The 23,237-nt window shown below is 45.2% G+C and overlaps 1 protein-coding gene across 1 annotated transcript in view; it reads right to left on the bottom strand.

The window, feature by feature from the left end:
- Positions 1-22,744: 22,744 nt before the first annotated feature.
- The window catches only part of NDUFA9 (NADH:ubiquinone oxidoreductase subunit A9), a 178,155-nt gene continuing 177,662 nt past the window's right edge, over positions 22,745-23,237 (bottom strand). Inside the window, exon 11 of the mRNA XM_078673981.1 lies at positions 22,745-23,044. Within this exon, the coding sequence (XP_078530107.1) occupies positions 22,874-23,044 (171 nt within the window). The 3' untranslated portion in view covers positions 22,745-22,873. The remainder of the gene's footprint in view (positions 23,045-23,237) is intronic.

Genomic DNA, 23,237 nt, shown 5'->3' with positions numbered 1-23,237 from the left:
TGGAGGATCAACCATCTGGGACAACACGCCTTTAAGGTCTTCCATTAGGCCTCTATCAAACAAAGAGGCTCTCTTGTGTTCAGGCCACTGCATTTCAGTAATCAACCTATTGAAATCAGAAATGTAAGCAAACAAATCTGTATTTCCCTGTTTAAGATTCAACAGCTCGTTATCACTCACATGCATAAAGGCATGTCATGTAAATAATTTCTTCATCCTCTTTGAAATTAAGGAAGTTATATAGAAGAGGCTCATTATTCTCCACCGGGGGTATGGACCAAGTAGCGTTGTTCCCTGCTAGGTAGGAGAGCACGAAAGCAACCTTAAAAGCATTGTCAGGAAAAGATTGCAGGTTTACAAAGAAACTGCAGTTGGTGCTGGTTCATAAAAATCTCTTACTTAGCACTAAATCCAGTGAAACCTTCTAGAGGAGCTAGTGGAACTGGGGTGGGAGTCAGTACTGTCAGATTTGTGGCTGGTGCTACTGGATTTTCTTCTAGTGGAGATGTTCGGGGACAGTCCCCTAGTGGCAGTGAAGTGTGCTTGTTGAAGTACCTGAGTCCCGGGCAGGTACCTTGGGTAGAGTTTCGGAAAGCCCCTCCACCCCCCCGGGAGTAGTACTAGGTTTATATCTCTGTGAGTCAGTCGTTAGAGCCTGGTTTTCTTGTGTATGGTGAGAACTTCAGATTGTAAGTTTCCTAGGGCTCTGGCGAGCACGGAAATTGGTGAGGTTTCCTGCATTACTGCATTGAGTCCTGGGTTTGGACAGCCTCATCAGAATTCACCTTTGCTTAGGCAGACCAGTAACCATGGGTTTAGTTTTCTGTCAAAAGGCCAGGCACCAGTCACTTGACCAATAGTGGAGGTTAGTGGAAGAGAAGGGTAGAATACCAATCTCTCCATAGACTAGTTACCTACACACATTTTTTGTAGACAGTCTGATAACTGTAGCCTCCAGGGGAAGGTGTTTGGGACAACAGGGAGAGAGACTGGATACTCGGTTGCAGTGGACAGGACCATTTTAGGGAGTACTTCAATTTCGTTCCTGTGGTTCTGCAAAGACCCTAGAACTGATGATTTATTGAATGATCCTTTGGAGAAAAGAAGATGGGACAGTGAGTTACATTCAGCACCAATTGTCCCTTACCACTTCCCAGATTATTACATTAGGTTGTTACCTTGCACCTCAGGTTTGAGGACTAGCCTTTCCTTCTTTCTTCAGGAAGATACACCTTCTACAACTATCCTGTTCCCTAAGAGTTTTCAGCTTAAGAAATCAAAACATGAATTAGGTCCTCATTACTAAAAATATGAGCACATAGCTAGAGATCCCTTTGATTCCCTCCTCCCCTTTTCCTCTTGAATTAGTACCTTGCAAATACCTATAAGATCCTAACTGTCAAGCTCTCACAGTACAATGTTCCTCGAAGTTGTTTTGTTCAATGAACCTTGGAGCCTCATGCTTTTCACATTGTTCACAATAACAATCTTTATTGATTATATGAACCAGAATTTGCATTCAGTCTTTCTACATTACTCCTGATGCAATAAAGTATCTTGCGATATGGATGCAGATCAGTGAAGGGTGTCATCAAATACTCCTGTGGTAGCGAGTAGTCTGAAAGTGCGAACAGAATGTGCATTAATATTTCTAACCGGAATTTCAGGTGTTTTCTTACAGTGTCTTTTCTTTTGTTTCAGGTTTGTGAGTTGCTGCTGCAAAGGATACATAGCTCTGGACAGCTTCATAGATAAGGGAATAGGCGCAGTTTGTCTCGGCTATCGAACATGAGCAAATGCTCTTTCAGAGATTCAAGAAGCCAAGCAGGGTGCTGCCAGCAGGGGACGATATATATATGACCAGGCCAAACATGGCCACCAGTTCATGAAAGCTTGTGAGATTTTAGGAACGGCATGGTCAGTGGAAGAATCTAGACTCAAGAGGAGGCCGTCTCAAATTTAGCAACATTGAGGGTCACAGCGGAGGTGATAACGGCAATAGGGAAATTGGTATGGTCCAGTGGGTCATGATGACTGGGCATTAAAAGGAGTCTTCTAAAGTGCATGAGGGGGAGCATACCAGGCATGTGGTGCATGGCTTGATAGCCATCACCTTCGTGAACACCCAAGGATCCCTAGTGAAGACAAAAGGGAGTATTGCGAGCTGAAAATGAATATGGCCCACCTTTAACCACAGGTAGCACCTGTAGACTGGGATATGTAAATCCTGCATTCTGCAGGTCCAATACTGCCATCCAGTCTCCTGGATCAAGGTCTGACCGAACCAAGACCAGTGTGAGCATCTTGAATTTGTCCTTCTTTGAGACGAAGATCAGGGGTCGAAGATCTAAAATAGAGCAAATGCCTGTGCCCTTTTTCCGCACTAGTAAATAAGGGAAGCAAAACCTCATTTTGATCTCCACGGCAGGGACTCACAATATGGTTCCTTTCTTCTAAGAGCCTGAGAATACTGCTGCAAAATGGGGAAAAGGACCTCCAAACGCTGCTGTGATGTAAGTAGCGGGGCAGGAAGAAATGCCATGGCATAGCCCCATTGGACGATCTGCAGGACCCACTTGTCAAATTTATGGTTTGCCCCCATGGAGAAAATAAGTGATCCTTTCTCCCACTTGGTGGTGATGTGATGCTAGGGACAAACTGAACCGACTAGGAGGCTGCTGCCTGAGGGGCTGTGGAGTAGAGTGTTTGTTGCTCCTGCTGGCCTAGATGCAGTCAGTCCCCTTCCCTGACCCTGAAAGGACTGTGGTGCCTGTTTGGGTGGTGGGCCTTGACGCTGTTTAATGGTGAAGCCCCTAGCGAAAAGGGCAAAATAACTGAGGATACTGCCTTGCGGGTGTAGACGGAAGGAGGGAGCGTGCAGTACCTATATTCTCTTAAAAGCACTCTAGGGCCAAAAAGGCATATCCATGAGTGACGCGTAAATTTCACCTGAGAAACCCATGAACATCAACCACACTAGTGCCGACCGATCTGCCTAAGCAGTCTTTTGTGGCCAGGCCTGACTAGAGGACTTACTTGGCAGCATTCTAGCCATCCGAAATAGTCTGTGCCACACTGGCATGAAATTCCTCACGGGCAGCAGGTAAGATCTCAGCAACAAAGTCCCATAATGCATGAGAGTACCTTCCCAACAAACATCTGACATTGACTGACCTGAAGGTGAGGCGAGTGAATTAAAAAATCCTCTTCCCAAATGCCTCAATTCTTTTCAACTCTCTGTCCAGTGGGGGTTGTGGAGACGAATGCGGTTAATCCTTCTAGTAAAGGCCCGTATTACCAGGCTCTAAAGAGTACGGTTAGAATAACCTATGTTAGAGAATGGGATGATCACCTGGGAGTGGGGGTCTGTGGCAACCTGTCCATTTACTACGGTACAAGAGCAGGCTTTTGTCCAAATACCCATGACCGTGTCAGTCAAGGCCTCACTGAAGGACAGCAGAGGCTCAGATGAGAATTGTCTGGGTCGCAACACTTCGGTGAGGACATTAGTTGTTACCTCAATGGAAGGCAATATTAGTTCGCAGACTTTAGCCAGCCGGCTAATGACCACGGCGACTCTTCCATAGAAGAACCACAGGAGAGACCAGCTTTGTGTCAGGGGAAGTATCCAGCCCACTGACCTCTTGTAGGTCCATAGAAAAATTGTCATAATCATGCTACCAGGAGATTTTGTCCCCACCATCACCTTCGTCACAAAAAGCTAGTTATCTCTGGTCAAAATCCAATCTGAATAGTAGTTGTAGTACTGGAAGACAGCTCCTAGGTAAAGGCGCTGACTTATTTGAGTCACAATGTATGGGGGTCAGTGCATAGGGGCTGAACTCGCACACAATTTTGGCTGCAGTTGGACAGAACTAAAGGCTTGATGTGCTTCTTTGGCAATGACGTAGTAGGAACCAGCATGGAACATGATATTGGGCTTGGATCTGGAGTAGGAGCAAGTTTAGTAGGCACAGATGGCTAACGCACCAGCCCTAACCCAACTGGAGGCCTTGCGTATCAATAGGGCCCAAAGGCGTGCCAGAGGAAGCCAGTAGGAGGCCGAAGATGTGGAGCATTGCCTCCTTAAATCCATCAATATCTTGTGGTGTCTCTGGAGGACCTGGAAATTCAGGGTGCATCAGAATCTGCGTTAGAATTGGCTCCTCAGTAGGGGGGACGTAAAGGAAACCGTGGGGCATCCTGATGTTCTCACAACTTCTCAGACTGAGAGTAGTGAGCTGAAACGAGGGCCCCCGTACACTTCTTTGTTTTTTTACTTAGACTTACCCAAAAACTTGCACTAATGACCTGTCGCAAAACCAAGGGCACACAAACTGGTCAGTGCCCTTGGTTTTGAGTGACAGTGTCTTCTTTGGGCGCTTTGCGATATACAGCTTAACTTCACGGTCCTGAATCACCTTTGGATGCATCCTGGCACACTCCTTGAAAGACTCAGTCATGGCCCGACACAAACAATAGAGGCACACCTGATGGCGATCTTTCACAGGCATTTGTTTATGACAGTCCCTACAAGGTTTAAACCCTGTAGGTGAGGATGTATTTCCTTGCACACTAGCAAATAATTGAAAGAAAACAGGTCGGCAACTGACTAGGAAAAAATCGGAGCTAGCTCCGATTACGCACACGAAGGTGCATAAAGAAATGAACTGACATCAGAACACTTAGGTGGCACATTTATACAGATCCATTTGTCACTTGTGGGTCAGAGTGAAGACGAAGTGGAGCGGCACAACGTTACCTACTAGTGGTCAGTGGCTATGCTGAAAAATCTTGCAGATCTAGTCTGGCCCCTGGGGATATTCTTAGGGTGTGGAATAAGCAGTTAGGAATATCCATTGGAAATTGGGATGTGAAAATGCTATGGGGTGATGACACTCAAACTTCACCCAACATCATCATTATAGGGCAGACACACTCAGGGCATTGTTTGCTAGCATCTCCTAAGGGAAATGGCACAATGAGAGAATTAAGGTGTCGGGGGGGGGGTCAAAGACTGAATTAAGCAATGTGAGAATTGCAAATACCTATAAGATCCTAATTGTGAAGCTCTCACAGTACAATGCTCCTCGAAGTTGTTTTGCTCTACGAACCTTGACGCCTCATGCTTTTCACATTGTTCACAATAACAATCCTTATTGATTATATTAACCACAATTTGCATTCAGCCTTTTCACACTACTCCTGACGCAATAAAGGGCCAGATGTAGGTAGCCAAATACCGGTCAGTAACGGCCGAAAATACCGAATTTCGGCCGTTACCGACCGGTATTTGGATATTGAGATGTAGGGTCACAAAAAATACCGATTCGGTAAAAACGAGTCGGAAATTTTACCGAATAGGTAATTTTACCGAATCGGTAATTTTACTGAATCTGTAAATAAGAAATGCTAAAAAATGAGTTTTGAGATGTAGGTAACTTCTAAAACACAGAATTTCATGAAATTCGGTATTTAAGAGTCGGTATTTACCATGGATTGTAAGCAGGTGGTAATCAGGTCCAGGCTATAAAAAAGGGTCCAAAATGCAACAGTGTGACCAGAATGGCGGCATTCTACGTGATAGCAAGTCGGCTACGGCTACATGCAGCAGGAGAGAGGGTCTGGAGAAGGTAGGAGCAAGTCTACAGGCAGAGGATAATGCTATTTCAACTGAGCCAGAGATATTGCAAAGGTACAGGCTACACCCCCACACCATCCTGGACTTGATCAGGGACCTGCACCCACTTTTGGTTCACCCAACGCCAAGGGTGCACGCCATCCCACCCCATGTGCAGGTGCTGTGTAGCCCACACCTGCTTGCCTCTGGGAATTACCAGAGTATGATTGCTGCAGTAGGTGGGGTGTCCCAGAGCTGCCTGTCCCGTTTCTTCAGGAGGTTCCTAGAGGACATGATGCAGAGAATGCATCATTACATCAGCTTCCCTGAAACTCACGCGGAACTGCTCAAGACCAAGACTGACTTTTATCAAATTGCACATTTCCCACACGTCATCGGCTACATTGATGGCACCCACATCCCAAAATGCCCACCTGCTGCCACAGAGTACATTTACAGGAACAGGAAGTCAACCCACACAATAAATGTACAGGTAATCTGTGATGCCAAGAACATTATCACGGACATAGGGGCCAAGTTCCCAGGAAGTACCCACGACTCCTACATCTTTCAGAACAGTAGGATCTACACACGCCTGACAGCGGGGGGTATTTGGCGAAGGATACTTGCTAGCTAAAACACTGTGTGACACTCCCTTGATACATATTGCAGATGTATGTGTATGTGTGCATGTGAGTAATGGCTTTCTCATTTTCAAATAGGGGATAGTGCGCATGCCGTCCGAAATTTCATCCTGACACCCTACCTCAACTCTTCAACCCCCAGCCAGAGACAATACAACGTGGCACACAAATCTACTAGTAACATTGTGGAGCGCACCATTGGGCTGTTAAAAAGCAGGTTCCGCTGCCTCCACAAAAGTGGAGGGGCACGGCAGTACTCACCAATCATCTGCTGTAAGATGATTGCAACTTGTGCAATGTTGCACAACCTTGCTACTAAGAAGGGCACCGAGGTGGAATTGAGCGACTATGAGGACCATGATGATGAGCATGCACTGCCTTAACCAACACAGCAGGAGTTGCGACACCAATAGATGGCAGACACAGACGGGCAGAGATCACACCCAACTACTTTTAAGTAAGTAAAGAGACAGCCAGGGGTTCAATGTGAAAGGCGTAGTTTAATGGGCACTACGGTAAATGTCAAAAGACACATCTTTCTAGTCCAAAGTGTGCCTAGCCTAACTAGGCGGACAAGGGTTACCTCACCCTAACATGTCCTCTGGAGTGTGGGCAGCATTACTGTCTGCGCCCACGCACAACACTGCAGGATGCCTGTGGTTGGGATTGAACATTGGCTGTTGAGCCAGGGCCCGTAGTTTGGCGTCAGCTGCTCCACCCAATGTCCTGTATAGGGGTGCTGCTCCTGCTAGTGGTGTCATCAGTGTCCCCTGCACCTACATCTCCTGCGTTGGCTGACTGGTTTGTCAGCAGCACTTCCATCGCTGTTGTAACTCTCCCCATCCCCCTGGTAAGATCTGTGCAGCAGTGCACCAGCCCCTCCTGGATTACAACAGAACGGCAACATAACAGGGAAGTTGCTGTTGCAAGACGGTTCATGGCCTTTGTCTGATGTTGCATGCACTGCCTCTCCCTGCGCCTCTGTGTGCGGTCTTCATGCAGTTCGTCATAAAGTGACATCACGCACTGGGACATGTCCCTCATCCCATCTGCCATGTCCCTCATGCTATCCGCCATTGAGGTGATTCCCTGGTTCATGTTTTCCATGTTACTGTTCAGGTGGGACATTTGTCTTTGTACTGCAGTAATTGCTTTTGCCTGCAGACGCTGCACCTTGACCATCGTGGACTCCAGCCCACAGAAGACCCCGTCACCATGGACACTTGTGCTTCCCTCCCGGACCCTACGGCGTCTTCCGCCTCTGTGCACAGATACCGGAGTGGACGGAAGACCAGCAATGTTTGCCTCCACTGGCTCATTTTAATTCTCACCCTCCCTTTCCTAATCAGAGGAGGTTGCAAGGATTTTTAGAAGGGGAACATCATGCCTCCTGGGCCTGAAGACTTCCGACACCTCTGAGGCTGCTGACGGAGAATGTGTTTGTGGGTCCTGCTGTGGAGCGTCATGGTGCAGAGGCGATGATGGATGGTGCATGGTGCCTGCCTCTGGTGTGGCAGCTGCATGTGTACTGGGTGTTGGAGGTGTTACAGTGCTGGGCCCTGCACTCCTGGATCCATCCACACTCCTCTCCCTTTGGGGTGCCCTCTTTGCCCTCTTCTCCCTCTCCTGCACAGTCTTGCGCAATGACTCTCCTGTGGACAGATATGGACATTTCACTTTGTATTTTTATATTAAATCACAATTCAGTCGCACAATTTCATGGTCCACAACTTCCTCTAAATGTAGTGTGTGGCCTGCCTGACATTCTTTCATGATGACTGCACTGATGTAGGTTGAAATGACTACCACTCCCATGATGCATTGCTGGTGGATACAAAAGCCTGTACTGGAGTGTGAAACACACAGCCACATTGGGGGAGGGAGACAGGCAAGGGGGGGAGGAATTATGGACATTTCCCTTACCTTGTTTTGATGCAGCTCGGGCTGAGCCGTCAGCATCACCAATCCCAAATATGCTCTCTGGCTCCAGGGTAGACTCCACTAGCCGTTCCAGATCTGTAAGGGCAGGTGCCCTGTTCCTTCCTCCACCTGTAACATTGGCCTCTTTTCTCTGTAAAGCCAACTTCTTCTTAGTGAAGACCCGCAGATCATACCATCTTTTCTTTAGGTCATCCACTTCTCTTGTTGTCACCCCTATGGCGTTCACCTTAGCCTGGATACCCAGCCAGGTATTCCTCTTCACAGCCTCTGCTACCTGCAGAGACTGTTTTCCAAACAGCTGGGTGTGGTGTTTTGCCACCTCCTCCACCAGCAACTGCAGTTCACCTGTGCTGAACTTTAGTTTTCTTTTCCGGTCAGCACCTTCCCTCTGGGAGTCTTGTGAATCAATCTTGCACTTCTGCACAGCTCAGCACAGCCAGTCAGTTGCTCTCAGCTCTCCTGGATGTTCAGTTAGTCTGCACCTGCATGGGTGTGGGTGTGGCCACTTCCTGGTTGTGGGGTGAGGTGGAGGCACAGGATTGGTTGGTTCCTCTGGTGCTTGGTTGAGGGGTGGGGTGGAGGCACGTGATTGGTTGTTAGTTCAATTGCTTGTTTTTCGTATCTCCGATTCGGTATTTACCGAATCGGTAATTCCCATTCATTCCTATGGGCATCCAGGCCCATAGGAATGAATGGGAATTACCGATTTGGTATTTACTGATTCGGTAAATACCGAATCGGAGATTCCCAATTTTACCGATTCTGTAATTTTTTACAGATTTTTTTGTTACATACCATTTTCCATTTCTAAAATACCGAATCGGTACAATTCGGTATTTTAGAATCGGTAAAAGAAAATTACCTACATCTGGCCCAAAGTCTCTTGCGATATGGATGCAGATCAGTGAAGGGTGTCATCAATACTCCTGTGGTAGCGAGTAGTCTGAAAGCGTGAACAGAATGTGCATTAATATTTCTAACAGGAATTTCAGGTGTTTTCTTACAGTGTATTTTCTTTTGTTTCAGGTTTGTGAGTTGCTGCTGCAAAGGATACATAGCTCTAGACCGGTTCATAGGTAAGGGAATAGGAGCAATGTGTCTCGGCTGTTGGACGAGGGTAGATGCTCTTTCAGAGATTCAGGAAGCCAAGCAAGGTACACAAATAGTCAAAAAGCTGTACTAATGAAAGACATCTTGGAAACCACCCTTCAATTATAGAAATCTAGGAGATTCCATTGTTCTAATCATTCATTTTATGTGCGTCTCTGGTCAGACAATTAATCATTTCAGGATGCTGACACTGTATCATATATAAGATATACCCTTAGTACGTGATATGAGTGTATGGATGAATGACTGTAGTTAGAATGTTGTTTAGCTCTTATTCTGTGATCAAAAAAAAATCTTTAAAAAAAATATATCGTAATAAATAATTTTGTATTTTCCTATTCCTAGTGTCACTACTTTCATTTATATAAATTTGCTTAGATTGTCTATGAAGTAGCCGTAGGAACTTCACAGCACACTAATGAAAGATAGCAACATAAGAAAATCGCTCCCCTATAAAGATTGTACAAAGAACCAGCCTGAATATTTATACAACCGCAGAAAACAAAAATCAAATCATATACTAACTCCTATTGTTCATTTGGGCCAATCTCACCTATTCTCTATATTGCTTTTTCTGGTAATGTGTAACTAATGGTGCATTTAGTGTTCACAACAAATTATGGACCTATGCTTGGTGATCCCTTTGAGCACTTCCTGTGTTGTTCTATCAACATAAATGAGATCACAAGGTCACAGTATGATACACATCACATTATTAGTTCCAGTTTTTCAATATGTTCTGTGTGACGGGGACTGCTTTGAGCAAAGTTTATAGTTAGCTTGTGAAACCACAGAACTGACAAATACAACAATTGTGGTAGCTCTAGATACGATGTAGCCCTCTTAGTGATGTTAAAATTAGCCCCATATCTGGGCTGGGTACGTGAGACTTAAATGCGTCTCAATTTTCTTCTTCTTTTGGGGGAAACAAAGGTTCTTATAATAGCTGTACAAATGTAATGCCAGTTCCATTTCAGCACATTTGAGTAAGGGTTAAAAGTGCTCTCACACACACACTTATGGAGCAGCTTCTTTGTCCCCATTTTGTTATCAAAAAATGTCTTTGTGTGAATCAAATACACACATTTTTTTCTAGCCTGTTAAACAAACTACTTGGAGTAACTTCATTCAATAAGCATTTTACATAATACTTCTAAATAGAAAATAAACTTTTTTGAGCAGTTTCTTTGAATTCCTATGAATCCACAGGAACTGCCCAAAAAGGAGGCTCTTCTCCGTGGTAGATATTGTGATGTAACACAGTGTTCTGATTAGGGGTGGGCGGAATTTTCGTAGTCGCGCTACGCAAAGCTCCGTGAAACAGTTAAAAATCTCCGCGAGCACGCAAAAGTTCTGCAAACACGCGGAACTGCTTGTTCTGCCTGTTCGCAATGCTTTTTTCCTGTTCGCGAACGCTGTTTGCATGCTCGGGGAGAAATATCTTGCGAACACACATTTTGAAAGCGCGAACAAGCAAAAAATTCCGCAAAGCCACGGATCGCAGAATTTTTGACAATTCCGCGTGCTATGCGGAACGCGAAATTACCCAAAATCCGCGAGCGGAACAGAATTTACCACCCAGGCCTAGTTCTGATCTGTTTCCTTCCTATAGGGTAATGTTAATCATTTTCTTCAAATACTAGTAAAATAAAAAAGGCAATTCTATGTTTGTCATATGCCAAAGTAAACTTTAAAGCCGAGCTGTGTGCATTGAGCCATTCACTAAACTCAAAGTACAATGTGGATCGCGTGGCAGATGCACAATATGATATCATTGAAGCACATTAAGTTGCTGGAAAGGGTGTTTTTATGTCCTCCAAACCTTTTCTTCCCAAAGGTATTCATAAAATCGTTGGGTAGATTTGGTGGAAAAGTGCCGCCTGTAGATCAGAGGTCTTCAAACTGTGTGCCATGGTCCCAGGGGGCGCAAATGCCTTAGTAAGAACTTGCAAATGAGAATGGCTTGGAAGTGCGGATTTGTTTATTTACCACGTTTCTAGGCTGACTTCAATGACAGGCAGCAGCAGAAGTGCATGGCAGGGTCATAGACATCATTGAAACAAAATATTCTGTAACTATTTTGTTCTATTTTTTTCACCTGCAGTTACCTGCAGATAAAATAACGCATACCTTAAATGTAAAATAATTTCAAGTTAATACTTCTGAATCCTCCATTGCTTACACAATCACTGCAGATGTGTGTGTCTGAGCCAAAGAGTTACAGAATTAAATCTTGGTAGGTGCAGTTGGAAAAGGGGATTTGTGTATATCTTTTGCTACGAGGTCTCAGCCTGTAACAGAAAGCGCTGTGAATATCTGAGCTACAATATGGCTTTAGGCAGGGGAAAGAAATGTTGGACCAGTGTGTCAAACTGCATTTGATTGTGGGTAAATACGCTATAGCTAAGGGGGTTGTCTGCATATGGCTTTTATGGATCTCACCCTGGTGTTCGATCGGGTGAACAGATCCGAGCTTTGGCCTCTTTTTCTGGATTTGGGTATAGAAACTGAGCTAGTGACTTTCTTACACAGCTCCCATTCCAATCCCTCTGCCTCGGCAAGGTATGATTAGAACGGCAGCTTGATTGCCTCCTGGGGGTACCAAGGAGGTGAAGCAGGAGTGCTTTATGGCACCTCTGCTATTTGCCCTATACTTTAGTAATTTGGGGGAGGTTTTGACTGCTACTAGTAGGGAAATACCCAGGGAAGGTCCTAAATGTATTCCTGCATTGTCATACACAGAGGATGCAGTCCCGATTGCACAGCCTGCTATGGGCCTCCATCTCTTGAATGCCTTTATTGATTGTATGGATTCTCTAAATTTGTCAACAAATGACACTAAATCACACACTGTGATGATTGGCCATCCGAAGGCTTTTGGGATTACGTTTTTGGTAAAGGGGTTGAACTTACCAAAGTCTCGACTTTTCCCTATTTGGGGGTACTTTTCTTAGACTAGTACTCTATTGCTTATGGTTCATGATAAGTTTGGATTAGGTAATATCACTGATCTTATTGCTTTAGCACCCATTATGCAATGCTCAGAATATGGTCTAGCCCTGCTCTTAATGTAACCAACTTGTGATTGAAGATTGCAGATCACGTGGCTAGGGTACATCAAGGAGATGTTGAAGAGTGCGAGATGTTTAGCATTGTTTACTAATCCGAGACCATTACGGCCAAGGGAGATGCACAATATCAAAAACATGCTTTTAGCCAGGTGGCAATGCGAAAGAGAGGAAAGGGAATTTGTTAAATCCACTGTGAAACAATAGATCTTGATTGAAACATGTCTTCAGGGGGAACCCTACTTGTCAGTTGTTAATAACGCTCACCATTGTTTTTTACTGACAAGGTTCAGGTTAAATACATTGCGCTGGTTTCTAGTCGCCCCTAGAGGATATGATTGAAAGCTACCAGTAGCTAATTGGCACCTTCAGAGTGGCTCACAGCCTTAAGTTCATTTTTAAATAAGCACAGGGTCACATTTTTCTTAGAAAGTTAAGGGAGGGCTGTGTTTATTTTACATTATTTTCTTCAGGCTGCAGATAGCAGGGACTGGTAAGGAGCAGTGCTGCAGTAAGACTTATGACCCAGCGCACAGAGGTGAAGAACTGGCACACTGCTGTATTTAACTCCTAAATAAAATTCCTTGTCAACTCAATTTTGGAGTTCTGAATGCTTTTAAATGGTAGAAAATGAAAAGTTACCTAAATGATTAAGTTAACTCTTCATTTTTATTTTCTCCCATTTCGAAGTGTCACATTTATAAACAGCAGACTTCTTGCTGCCAGTAGACACTGTGCCATATTTGTAACTGAAAAATACAGTCCTCTTTTTTAAATAGGAGAGATTGCAAGTGAAAAAAAAGACATTTCTATGAAAAATTAAGTCTTAAAGTTTTTCTCCACTTTCAATTAAGCCAATTATGTCTTAATGATTTATGAAGCACTTTTGTTCAATAAATTCCTCCCATTTAAAAAACAATGGCTGTATTTTTTCGGTTATAAATTGGCACCTTGTCTACAAGCTACTGGGGACAAGATGCCTGGTGTTTTTAAATTTGACACTTGGAAATGGGATTCAATTTAAATCCATATAAACATAACGTTAACTCCTTGGTTTAATTTTCTCCCATTTCAAAGTGTTGCCTTTACACACAGCAGGAATCTTGCGCCGAGTGGCTGATAGACAGGATGCCATCTTTATAACTGAAAAATACAGCCATTATTTTTAAGTGGGAAAATGTATACTGCCAATTTTTTTTTAATATCATAAACATTTTTGCAGAACTATTTTCTGCACTTTAAATTTCTCTCTTTAAAAAAAAATAGTTATATGTTTGAAAGGGATTCCAATGCCACAAGTACATACAACGTAGGCTCTGTCCCCAAAACACATTTATCCTATTCATATGCACAAATGTTCATACATCCCCAAGACCACTCTCACTGCAACACACGGAAGTCCTGTCATAGTCGCCCTAGTCAAAGCATTTTGTTAAAAAAAATAGTATCTGAATCTTTGGACATTAGGCTTAAAGTCAATGGAGCTGGGTGTGAGGGTGTCTGGTAACAATGCGCAAGCTGCTTAGCCTTCAGTACCTCATGGTGATTTTCGCTGATCAGATGTAGCTCTCACTACAGAAGAGGTTGTATTGTGATATTTTATATTTTCTTGGATAGCTTCTTAAGGGTCAGGACATAGGATGGCCCGTGTTTGCACTTTGTGTTTTTGGTACAGTAACGTTGCACCTGCAATTCATATGAATGTTTTTGTTATAACCTATGCTTCAGTGCAACACTGCAACTCACTCAAAAGAACTTTCATAATGGAATTTTAATTGACATGACTAGATTGATGGTTTTTAGGTGACCCATATTACTTCCTGCTATTATAGCAGACCCAAATCTGAGGTTTTGTTGTCATGTTCCTGTTGGACAAGTCCCCTATGCTATTTATCGAAATCACCACATAGGCACCAAAATGTTATTTTATGTTATATTTGTGGGATTTTTTAATAATCAAGTTTATTGCCATTTATAGAAATCCACACAATTACACTGCCAGCACAATCAGGCACTACACTTTGGTAATCTATAATAATAAGGCTGGAGACATAGACCTGCTTATCGGGTTTCAGATATAAATACAAGGGTTGGATGAGCACAACACATGAAACACCCCCCGGAATCAAGACAAAAGATTGAACCATTTACCCCAGATCTTTCCAAACAATTCAGGGAAACCCCAGGCCTCAAAGAGGGGTTCCTCTTGGGTCCCACACCAGTCCACACCCGCCTCCACTTCCGTAGGGTAGGAGGCCTAACCTGAGACCAAAGTGCTGTAATGTCTCTCTTCACCACCGCCAAAGCAGTTCCCAAAAATAGTTTGTGTGCCCGAGAGCTGTCCAAGACATCAAACGCACCTAGGAGTAGACGCACCGGATCATGGGGAACGACCCACCCCAGGGTCTGCGTGAGCTCGAGCTCTATTCCCACCCAGAATGACGCGATGGCAGGGCATTGCCAGACCATGTGGTAGAAATCGGCCGGTGCATGGTCACATCTTGCACCAGTCGGGGAGGGTCTCAGTCGGCTCTGTATAAATGTGCAGGGGTTAGAAAAGCCATGTGTAAGTAGTAGAGATGAATGAGGCGCAGTTTGGAAGAGGCCGTCAGGGTTTTTGGAGCCATGAGAGTGTCCCGCCAGTCTGCATCCTCCAGGGTACCCAGCCACTCCTCCATCAGGCGCGCAGTGAGTCTAAGGTCGCTGGGCCGTTCTTCACTAGAGATCGGTAAATCTGCAACACCCCACACCTACCCATGTTCCCCATCCTAACTTGGGCCTCAAGGGGACTGAATACAGGGAGGGAGGTGGGAGAGGTAATGTGTGTATGTAGAGCGTGTCGCCGTTGCAGGTATTAGAAGAACTGGGAAGCATGGAGGGAGTAGTGCTGTTGCAAATCCGAAAAGGCCCTAATGTGGTCCCCGACCCAGACGTATCCAAGAAGCGAGATCCCAATGCGGTCCCATTGGCAAAAGTCCTGGAGCGCTGAAGTCTCACTCAGCCAGGTACCGCGCCACAGGGGCGTTTGTTGGGTAAGCCTTCTATCCCATTTCGTGTGAAGCAAGGCAGTGCACCAGGCCAATAGGACAGCCCTAGTGATGGGGGGAAGGACCTGCGGTATGGGAGCCCCTTAAAAGTAGGCAAGGAGTAATGGAAAGTCCATCGACCCGAGCTCGATCCGGTACGCAGGGTCGTACCAGCCACCGGCGAACCAGTTGTGCACTACAATAAGTCTTGTGGCCAAATAATAAAGGTGAAGATTGGTCACTCCCATTCCCCCATCATAGAGAGGTATGCGACACTGCGCCAAGGGCATGCAAGGCCTCCCCCGCCCTACCATATGAACTGGGTAAGCAACCCAACAAACTCACCGAACCAGCTCCCCGGAAGGAGAAAGGTTATGTTTTGAAGAATATATAAAAAACGGGGGGAGAACCATCATTTTAAAAAGCGCACTTCTGCCCAGGGGATTAAGAGGGAGGGATTGCAATCGCTTGAGGTCTGCCTTGGCCCTAGCAACCAGGGGCGTAAAATTGAGGGCCCATTCGAGCTCGGGGAGTAAGGTTACCCAGACACCCAAGTACTTGAAGGACTGCCTACGCAGGGGAATATTTGTTTGCCAATTGAAACAGGCCCAGGATGGATGAAGGAAGACCAAAGTGGATTTCGCCGGATTGACCTGTAGGCCAGAAACTCGCTCAAAGGCGGAGAGGACTTCCAAGCATTGTGGGCCTGAATCCTCAGGGTTTGCTAAGAAAAGGAGTACGTCATCAGCATAAAGGGCGACTTTGTCAACTTGACAAGAATCCCAGGCCCAATCTTTGACACCGGGATCATTGCGAATGAGAGTGGCCAAGGGCTCCATTGCTAATGCAAATAAAAGTGGTGAAAGCGGACAGCCTTGGCGGGTGCCCCTCTGAATGGGAAATTTAATTTTTTTACATTTGTATCGCGCATAAATCACCCGAAGGTCTCAGAGCGCTGGCAGGCAGAGAGGATCCATATGACCAACTTGTCGGAGAAGCAGGGAGGCTCTTCTCTGAAAGTGAATGCCTCTGAAAGTACACCATTAATTAAAACCTGTGCTCTAGGACTAGAATACAAGACTCGGACGAAACGCCGGAATGGGAGGCCGAATCCCATCGCCTCCAGCTCATCGTCTAGATAGCTCCAGTCGAATGTGTCAAAGGCGGTTCCAAAATCAATGAAAAGTAGGGCCAAATATGGGGTAAGTTGATGGTGGTGAGCGACGGCGAGATGAAGACGGCAATGACGGGTACCACGGGCAGGCATAAAGCTGCATTGGTTGGCGTGGACCAAATCATGCAAAAGGGGGCAGAGGCGCTGGCCCAAGGCAGTGGCAAAGACTTTCACCTCAGTGTTGATGAGGGAAATGGGGCAATAATCCGCGCAGGAGATGGAAGGCGGTTGCGTTTTGGGAAGGACCACAATGGTGGCCACATCGGTCTCCGGGGGGGAGGGCGCGGAAGGACCCCACTTCCACCACATGGTGGAACAGGTCAACCAGGTGAGGGACCAAGAGGTCACGATAGGTCGCACAGTATTCCTGAGGGCAGCCCTCCGGCTCTGGCGTGTTACCAGAGTGTAGGAGTGAGATAGCCCCATGTATCTCCTCCGGAGTAAAGGCAAGATCCAGGGTCTCCGAGACGGCCTGGGGAAGATGAGTCAGTTGGGTCCCAGCCTCAGTCAACATTTCTGCCAGGGAGGCCTCAGCAGGCCGGGCCGCATACAATCTGGCGAAGTAGCCCACAAAGGCCTGTGTGATAGCCTGGGAAGTAAGATGATGAGTGCCAGCCGCATTCCGGACCTCTGGGATTATGCGGCTAGCTTTGGGGTAGGAGACCAGGTTGTGGAGTAGCTTCCCATTTTTGTCCCCCCATCTGTATACACGCGCCACAGGACCTTAAACAATTCCAAAGAGAGCTGGCGGATTTCCTCGCAGAGCAGCGCGAGTTGTCGGGTAGAGCGAACGTCAGCAGCGGAGATCTGGGCCAATTCTAAATTTATGTTTTTATATGTGCTTTTATGGTCTATATTGGCTAAATAAAGAACTACTGACTTGACTTGAATCTGCAAATCATTATTTTAAAACTTTAATACACCCAGTGTAAGATAGGCTGAAGCACAATGGTTTAGTCAGAGCCACTGAAATTATCCGGCAGGGAAGAGCCAAATTATACAAGAGAGTTGACGAAATTATGCAATAAGAAAAGGCAAAGTATGTGAAATATTGTGCCATGTTTTTTCATAGTATTACTTCTTTAACCTCAGTTAACCTTTGTGAAGGCCTTCTGCTGCATGGGAACCAGTCACCACATTTTTTTCAACTTTTGATCTGTTTGAGCTAGAAACTATTTTTTAAAAATCTGCAGCTTATACACCAGATAATGGATTATGTGTCAAATATGGCAGGCCCATGATTTATGCAAAAATGCTACAAAACTGCATAAATCCAGTGGCTCTTGGTTTAGTGTTTAAGATAAAAGATGTGCTTTCAAAGCATGTATTTGGTAACAGGTAATCAGACTGTACCAAGTGTAACATGTTTTATAAGTATCCATTAAAAGGACGATTTCAAGAACGCAACACCATTATGTTACTTGTCATTATGAACTTCCAGTAAAAGGCTTATACTGGGTCCCAATCAGCCCTTACATTTGGTGATAAACCAATTACACACATTTATATTTCTTTCAGGTAGCAAACACCTTGGTGAGAAAACCTATTTCTTCTTTAGCTCTGTGGCCCACCCTCGGCTTTACAGCACATGAGACCCATCCCCACCCCTTTCACTTTCACCGAGAGGCACTGCAAGATCCACATTAACCATTCAGGGATGGGCGTTTCAATTTTGTTTAACATAAAGTATGGGAACTGGTTTTGTGAAGTCCCTGCAAGTCCCTGCAAATCCTGCCCACTTCAACATGCAGATGCCCTTTCTGGTAAGCCGAAGGGCAGCCTACAGAAGCAGAGCCCTGAACATTCAGACCCCTGGGGTTTCAGAGTAATGGCTCAGAAGAAAGAGGACAAGAGTGAGAACCATGGATAACATCAAAGACATGCCCCATAGGAGGGTTGCTATTTGAGGGTTAATGTTTCAATCTACAAATGGAAAGACATGGGCAACACATTAGGGCTGTTCTTTTTATGAAAGTGCTAGCACTACCATTAATGTAGCAGGTGCAGTGGCACTGGGAACAAGAGCTAACTAGCAAAAAGTGGAGTGGATGCCCATTTTCCTTGCATGTATTAGGGCCCAGTTCAACCTTGTTGCACATGGAACTAGGCCCCAGCACCAGGAAAGGGGGGATACGTTGTGGTGCTTTAGTTACCTTTTTTTATTACCCAAAGGGGCAATCAGCATACTCCACCTCGGGCCTATGAGTAATAGCCCTGTGTAGTGGGCAGAGGACAAAGCCTGTTTTATAAGGCTGTTGGTATCATTGGTGCTGCAGGTGCCGTGACACGGAGGCCCAGGGGTTTCAGGGGCAAACTAAACCCCAATTATGGCCGTTTTACTATCCTTTTTTTTTGTTTGCATTAGACTCCAGGGCACCCTTGCAGTGCCAGTATTTTCAGCCTCATACCAATGGCCCATGGGAGGTGAATATTGCAGCATAGGAGACAGCTTAGCTTCAGGCTTCACAGAAATGACAAAAGGGGTACGTCACAAGATCGGCGCCCATGTTTTTAACAAAGAGCAGAGGAGACTGCCTGTTTGGCAAGGCAGTAGCTATAATTAGTGAAGTAGGTAAAGTGGAACCCGATCCCAGGGGGTTGAGAGGCATACTGCATCAGAATCATGACTGACCTACTTTCCAAAAGAGGCGCAGGGCCTTGCTAGCGATAGAGCTGAGGAAACCGTAGCTGCAAAGTGGGGGCAACATGCAGGAGCTCATTTTTTTCAAAAGGCCCAGAAAGTGTGGTATAGGATTGGAGCGATGGCCAGGCCAGGTGGGAAAGGCAGAGAGACAGTCTGCTACTCAGAGCTGCAGCTATTATTAGTGCTTATTTACAACAAGGGGTGGTGATGGACAGAGTCTCTGAATTAAGCAGAGTACTCTCACCCAGTCAAGAGATCAGGGCTAGATCCAACACCGTTTTTTAGCTCATTACACCATCCCAGTTTCAGAACCTGGCTGTATGCAAATTAGTCTGTCCCTGGCCCAGTGCATCATGGGAACAGGGCAGACCAGACTACAAAAGCCAATTCTTACACTGGGAAGGAAACAAGCTTCCGGGGACCGGTTTCTGGCATTTCAGCCGTCTTCGGCCCGGCTTGCTTGAATCCTGATGGTGCAATGAGCAAGGGACTCACATCTGAGTATACCCTTCCACGCTTAGGGTGGACAAAATTATTTACAACAAGGGGTGGTGATGGACAGAGTCTCTGAATTAAGCAGAGTACTCTCACCCAGTCAAGAGATCAGGGCTAGATCCAACACCGTTTTTTAGCTCATTGCACCATCCCAGTTTCAGAACCTGGCTGTATGCAAATTAGTCTGTCCCTGGCCCAGTGCATCATGGGAACAGGGCAGACCAGACTACAAAAGCCAATTCTTACACTGGGAAGGAAACAAGCTTCCGGGGACCGGTTTCTGGCATTTCAGCCGTCTTCGGCCCGGCTTGCTTGAATCCTGATGGTGCAATGAGCAAGGGACTCACATCTGAGTATACCCTTCCACGCTTAGGGTGGACAAAATTATTTACAACAAGGGGTGGTGATGGACAGAGTCTCTGAATTAAGCAGAGTACTCTCACCCAGTCAAGAGATCAGGGCTAGATCCAACACCGTTTTTTAGCTCATTGCACCATCCCAGTTTCAGAACCTGGCTGTATGCAAATTAGTCTGTCCCTGGCCCAGTGCATCATGGGAACAGGGCAGACCAGACTACAAAAGCCAATTCTTACACTGGGAAGGAAACAAGCTTCCGGGGACCGGTTTCTGGCATTTCAGCCGTCTTCGGCCCGGCTTGCTTGAATCCTGATGGTGCAATGAGCAAGGGACTCACATCTGAGTATACCCTTCCACGCTTAGGGTGGACAAAATTATTTACAACAAGGGGTGGTGATGGACAGAGTCTCTGAATTAAGCAGAGTACTCTCACCCAGTCAAGAGATCAGGGCTAGATCCAACACCGTTTTTTAGCTCATTGCACCATCCCAGTTTCAGAACCTGGCTGTATGCAAATTAGTCTGTCCCTGGCCCAGTGCATCATGGGAACAGGGCAGACCAGACTACAAAAGCCAATTCTTACACTGGGAAGGAAACAAGCTTCCGGGGACCGGTTTCTGGCATTTCAGCCGTCTTCGGCCCGGCTTGCTTGAATCCTGATGGTGCAATGAGCAAGGGACTCACATCTGAGTATACCCTTCCACGCTTAGGGTGGACAAAATTATTTACAACAAGGGGTGGTGATGGACAGAGTCTCTGAATTAAGCAGAGTACTCTCACCCAGTCAAGAGATCAGGGCTAGATCCAACACCGTTTTTTAGCTCATTGCACCATCCCAGTTTCAGAACCTGGCTGTATGCAAATTAGTCTGTCCCTGGCCCAGTGCATCATGGGAACAGGGCAGACCAGACTACAAAAGCCAATTCTTACACTGGGAAGGAAACAAGCTTCCGGGGACCGGTTTCTGGCATTTCAGCCGTCTTCGGCCCGGCTTGCTTGAATCCTGATGGTGCAATGAGCAAGGGACTCACATCTGAGTATACCCTTCCACGCTTAGGGTGGACAAAATTATTTACAACAAGGGGTGGTGATGGACAGAGTCTCTGAATTAAGCAGGGCCTTGCTAGCGATAGAGCTGAGGAAACCGTAGCTGCAAAGTGGGGGCAACATGCAGGAGCTCATTTTTTTCAAAAGGCCCAGAAAGTGTGGTATAGGATTGGAGCGATGGCCAGGCCAGGTGGGAAAGGCAGAGAGACAGTCTGCTACTCAGAGCTGCAGCTATTATTAGTGCAGCAGGCACAGTTGCATTGGGGCCCAGGAGTGTGAGGAGCTCACAACCCCCTAATTATCTAGTGCAGTTTTTTGGTCAATTTTTGTGTGACGTATTTGCTCTTTTATACTGCTCACATTTAGTGCAGAATTTGAGTTACAGAAAAGTACCCCTGATATCTCATACTCCCCCAATTCTTGCCATAAAATTTTAGAGGGGGTGGCCCAGACTTAAAAAAAATGGAGGTAGGCTCAGAGTAAAAATGTTTGAAACCAATCCCACATATATTTGTATAGTTTGAAATAAAAAGAGGCAAACAAGAAAAAAGTATCATCACAGACCAGCTCGGCTAAAATTAAAATAAATGAGTAGAAACATCATGCAGTCTGAGGAGCTTTTCGATATGGACTTCTATCAGCTTCCAGTAGACTATTTCTTTAGAGGGATTCATAGATGAAAAGTAAAAATGAGGACTTGAGCTTTTTCTCTTGACTAAAATTAAATGGATTGACAACCAACCATGTTTTCTTCCATTAATGATTTTTTTTTTTTTACTTTGGGTCTTATGACGCCCCTAACGAGCTTGCTTTATTTTTAATCCACTCAGCTAATTACATTTAATATTTTCCAGTTTGGACTGTTAAGTTATTCATTCCTTCAAGTGTATTCATGTTAGTTTACTTTTTTATACATCATATCTCATACACATTTGAATTTCACAAGAAGTGCGCCTCTATGTTGCAGCCAAAGACGACCCACGGTCAACCACAGGAAAAACTGATTTATCCTTGTGGGACCCTCTTGGCAGTGCGCATATACAAGCACTGCTAACATCAAGACTGTAACAACTCTACCCTGAAGTCTACCTGTCGGGTTTAGTGCAATCAATAACATGAATCGGAAAAAAAAACACAACTGTGCTTGCAGCATATTTTTTACAGTACAAAATGTATTACATGCTACTATCCTGCTAATGCAGGACATATTAAAACCATGCCAGCGCGCTACATTTAATCATTACTGAGCCTCCCTTCCTTTTTCTTGTGACTTCAATGTTTGGTTCCTTCAGATTATTGAATTACTACAATAGCAAGTTCCTCCCGCACCATGTTGGTTTGTCTAGTCTTCCCATTGTTTGTCAATCGGTTTGACTACTTTCAAGAAATAGCTGAAAGGTGACATGCTTCCGGCTGCTTTTCCCTGCCTCCTTCGCTCGGTCAGACTGAAGTGAAGTATTGCTGTTATTAGCTCACTGAAAGCTGTAACGTAATGTCGATTTTTTTTTGATAAATGCAGTATTAAAGCACAAAAAACAGTATTTCTACGACAGGTTAGAAAGAACGTGGTCACCGATTATGTCATTCATTCCAGGGAATACAATAAACACACACAAAATATGTCTGACAATTTTAATATAGACTTAATTTTATATGTACAGGAAGTAGGGTGCACAAATCCCGAAAAAGCATGCCAATGCTATCACGGTCTGCAGACTAGAAGAATGTTAGGTCACCGAACATGATATTAAAAGTTGACTGGTTTTGCTGGCCTGGCTTCCTCCAATTCAGCTTCCAACCAACGATATCTCCGATGACGACGAATAACTTCAATGGCTTTCTGTTCGACGGGAGTTGGAACAATGCCCAAGTCTTCTAAACCAGGGAGATCTGGAAACTTCTTGTCTGTAGTATTAAACTTTTAACAAAAATATACATAATTAAAAATCACTTCGCTTATGCTTGAGTTGCATTGAAGATAATATTGTCAATGAGATTAAACCTAATTACGAACAGTATACTACAAATCGTGTTTAAAACTAGGTCTGATTTTGAGTTTGGATACGCAGTCAGAAAGGTGATGGCTAGCCTATCTGCCGCAGTCAAAGTGT

This window comes from Lissotriton helveticus, chromosome 1_1 (assembly GCF_964261635.1).
Source record: "Lissotriton helveticus chromosome 1_1, aLisHel1.1, whole genome shotgun sequence".
Lineage (NCBI taxonomy): Eukaryota > Metazoa > Chordata > Amphibia > Caudata > Salamandridae > Lissotriton > Lissotriton helveticus.
Note: the sequence above shows the minus strand (reverse complement) of the source record. Positions and strands in the feature narration are given on the sequence as shown.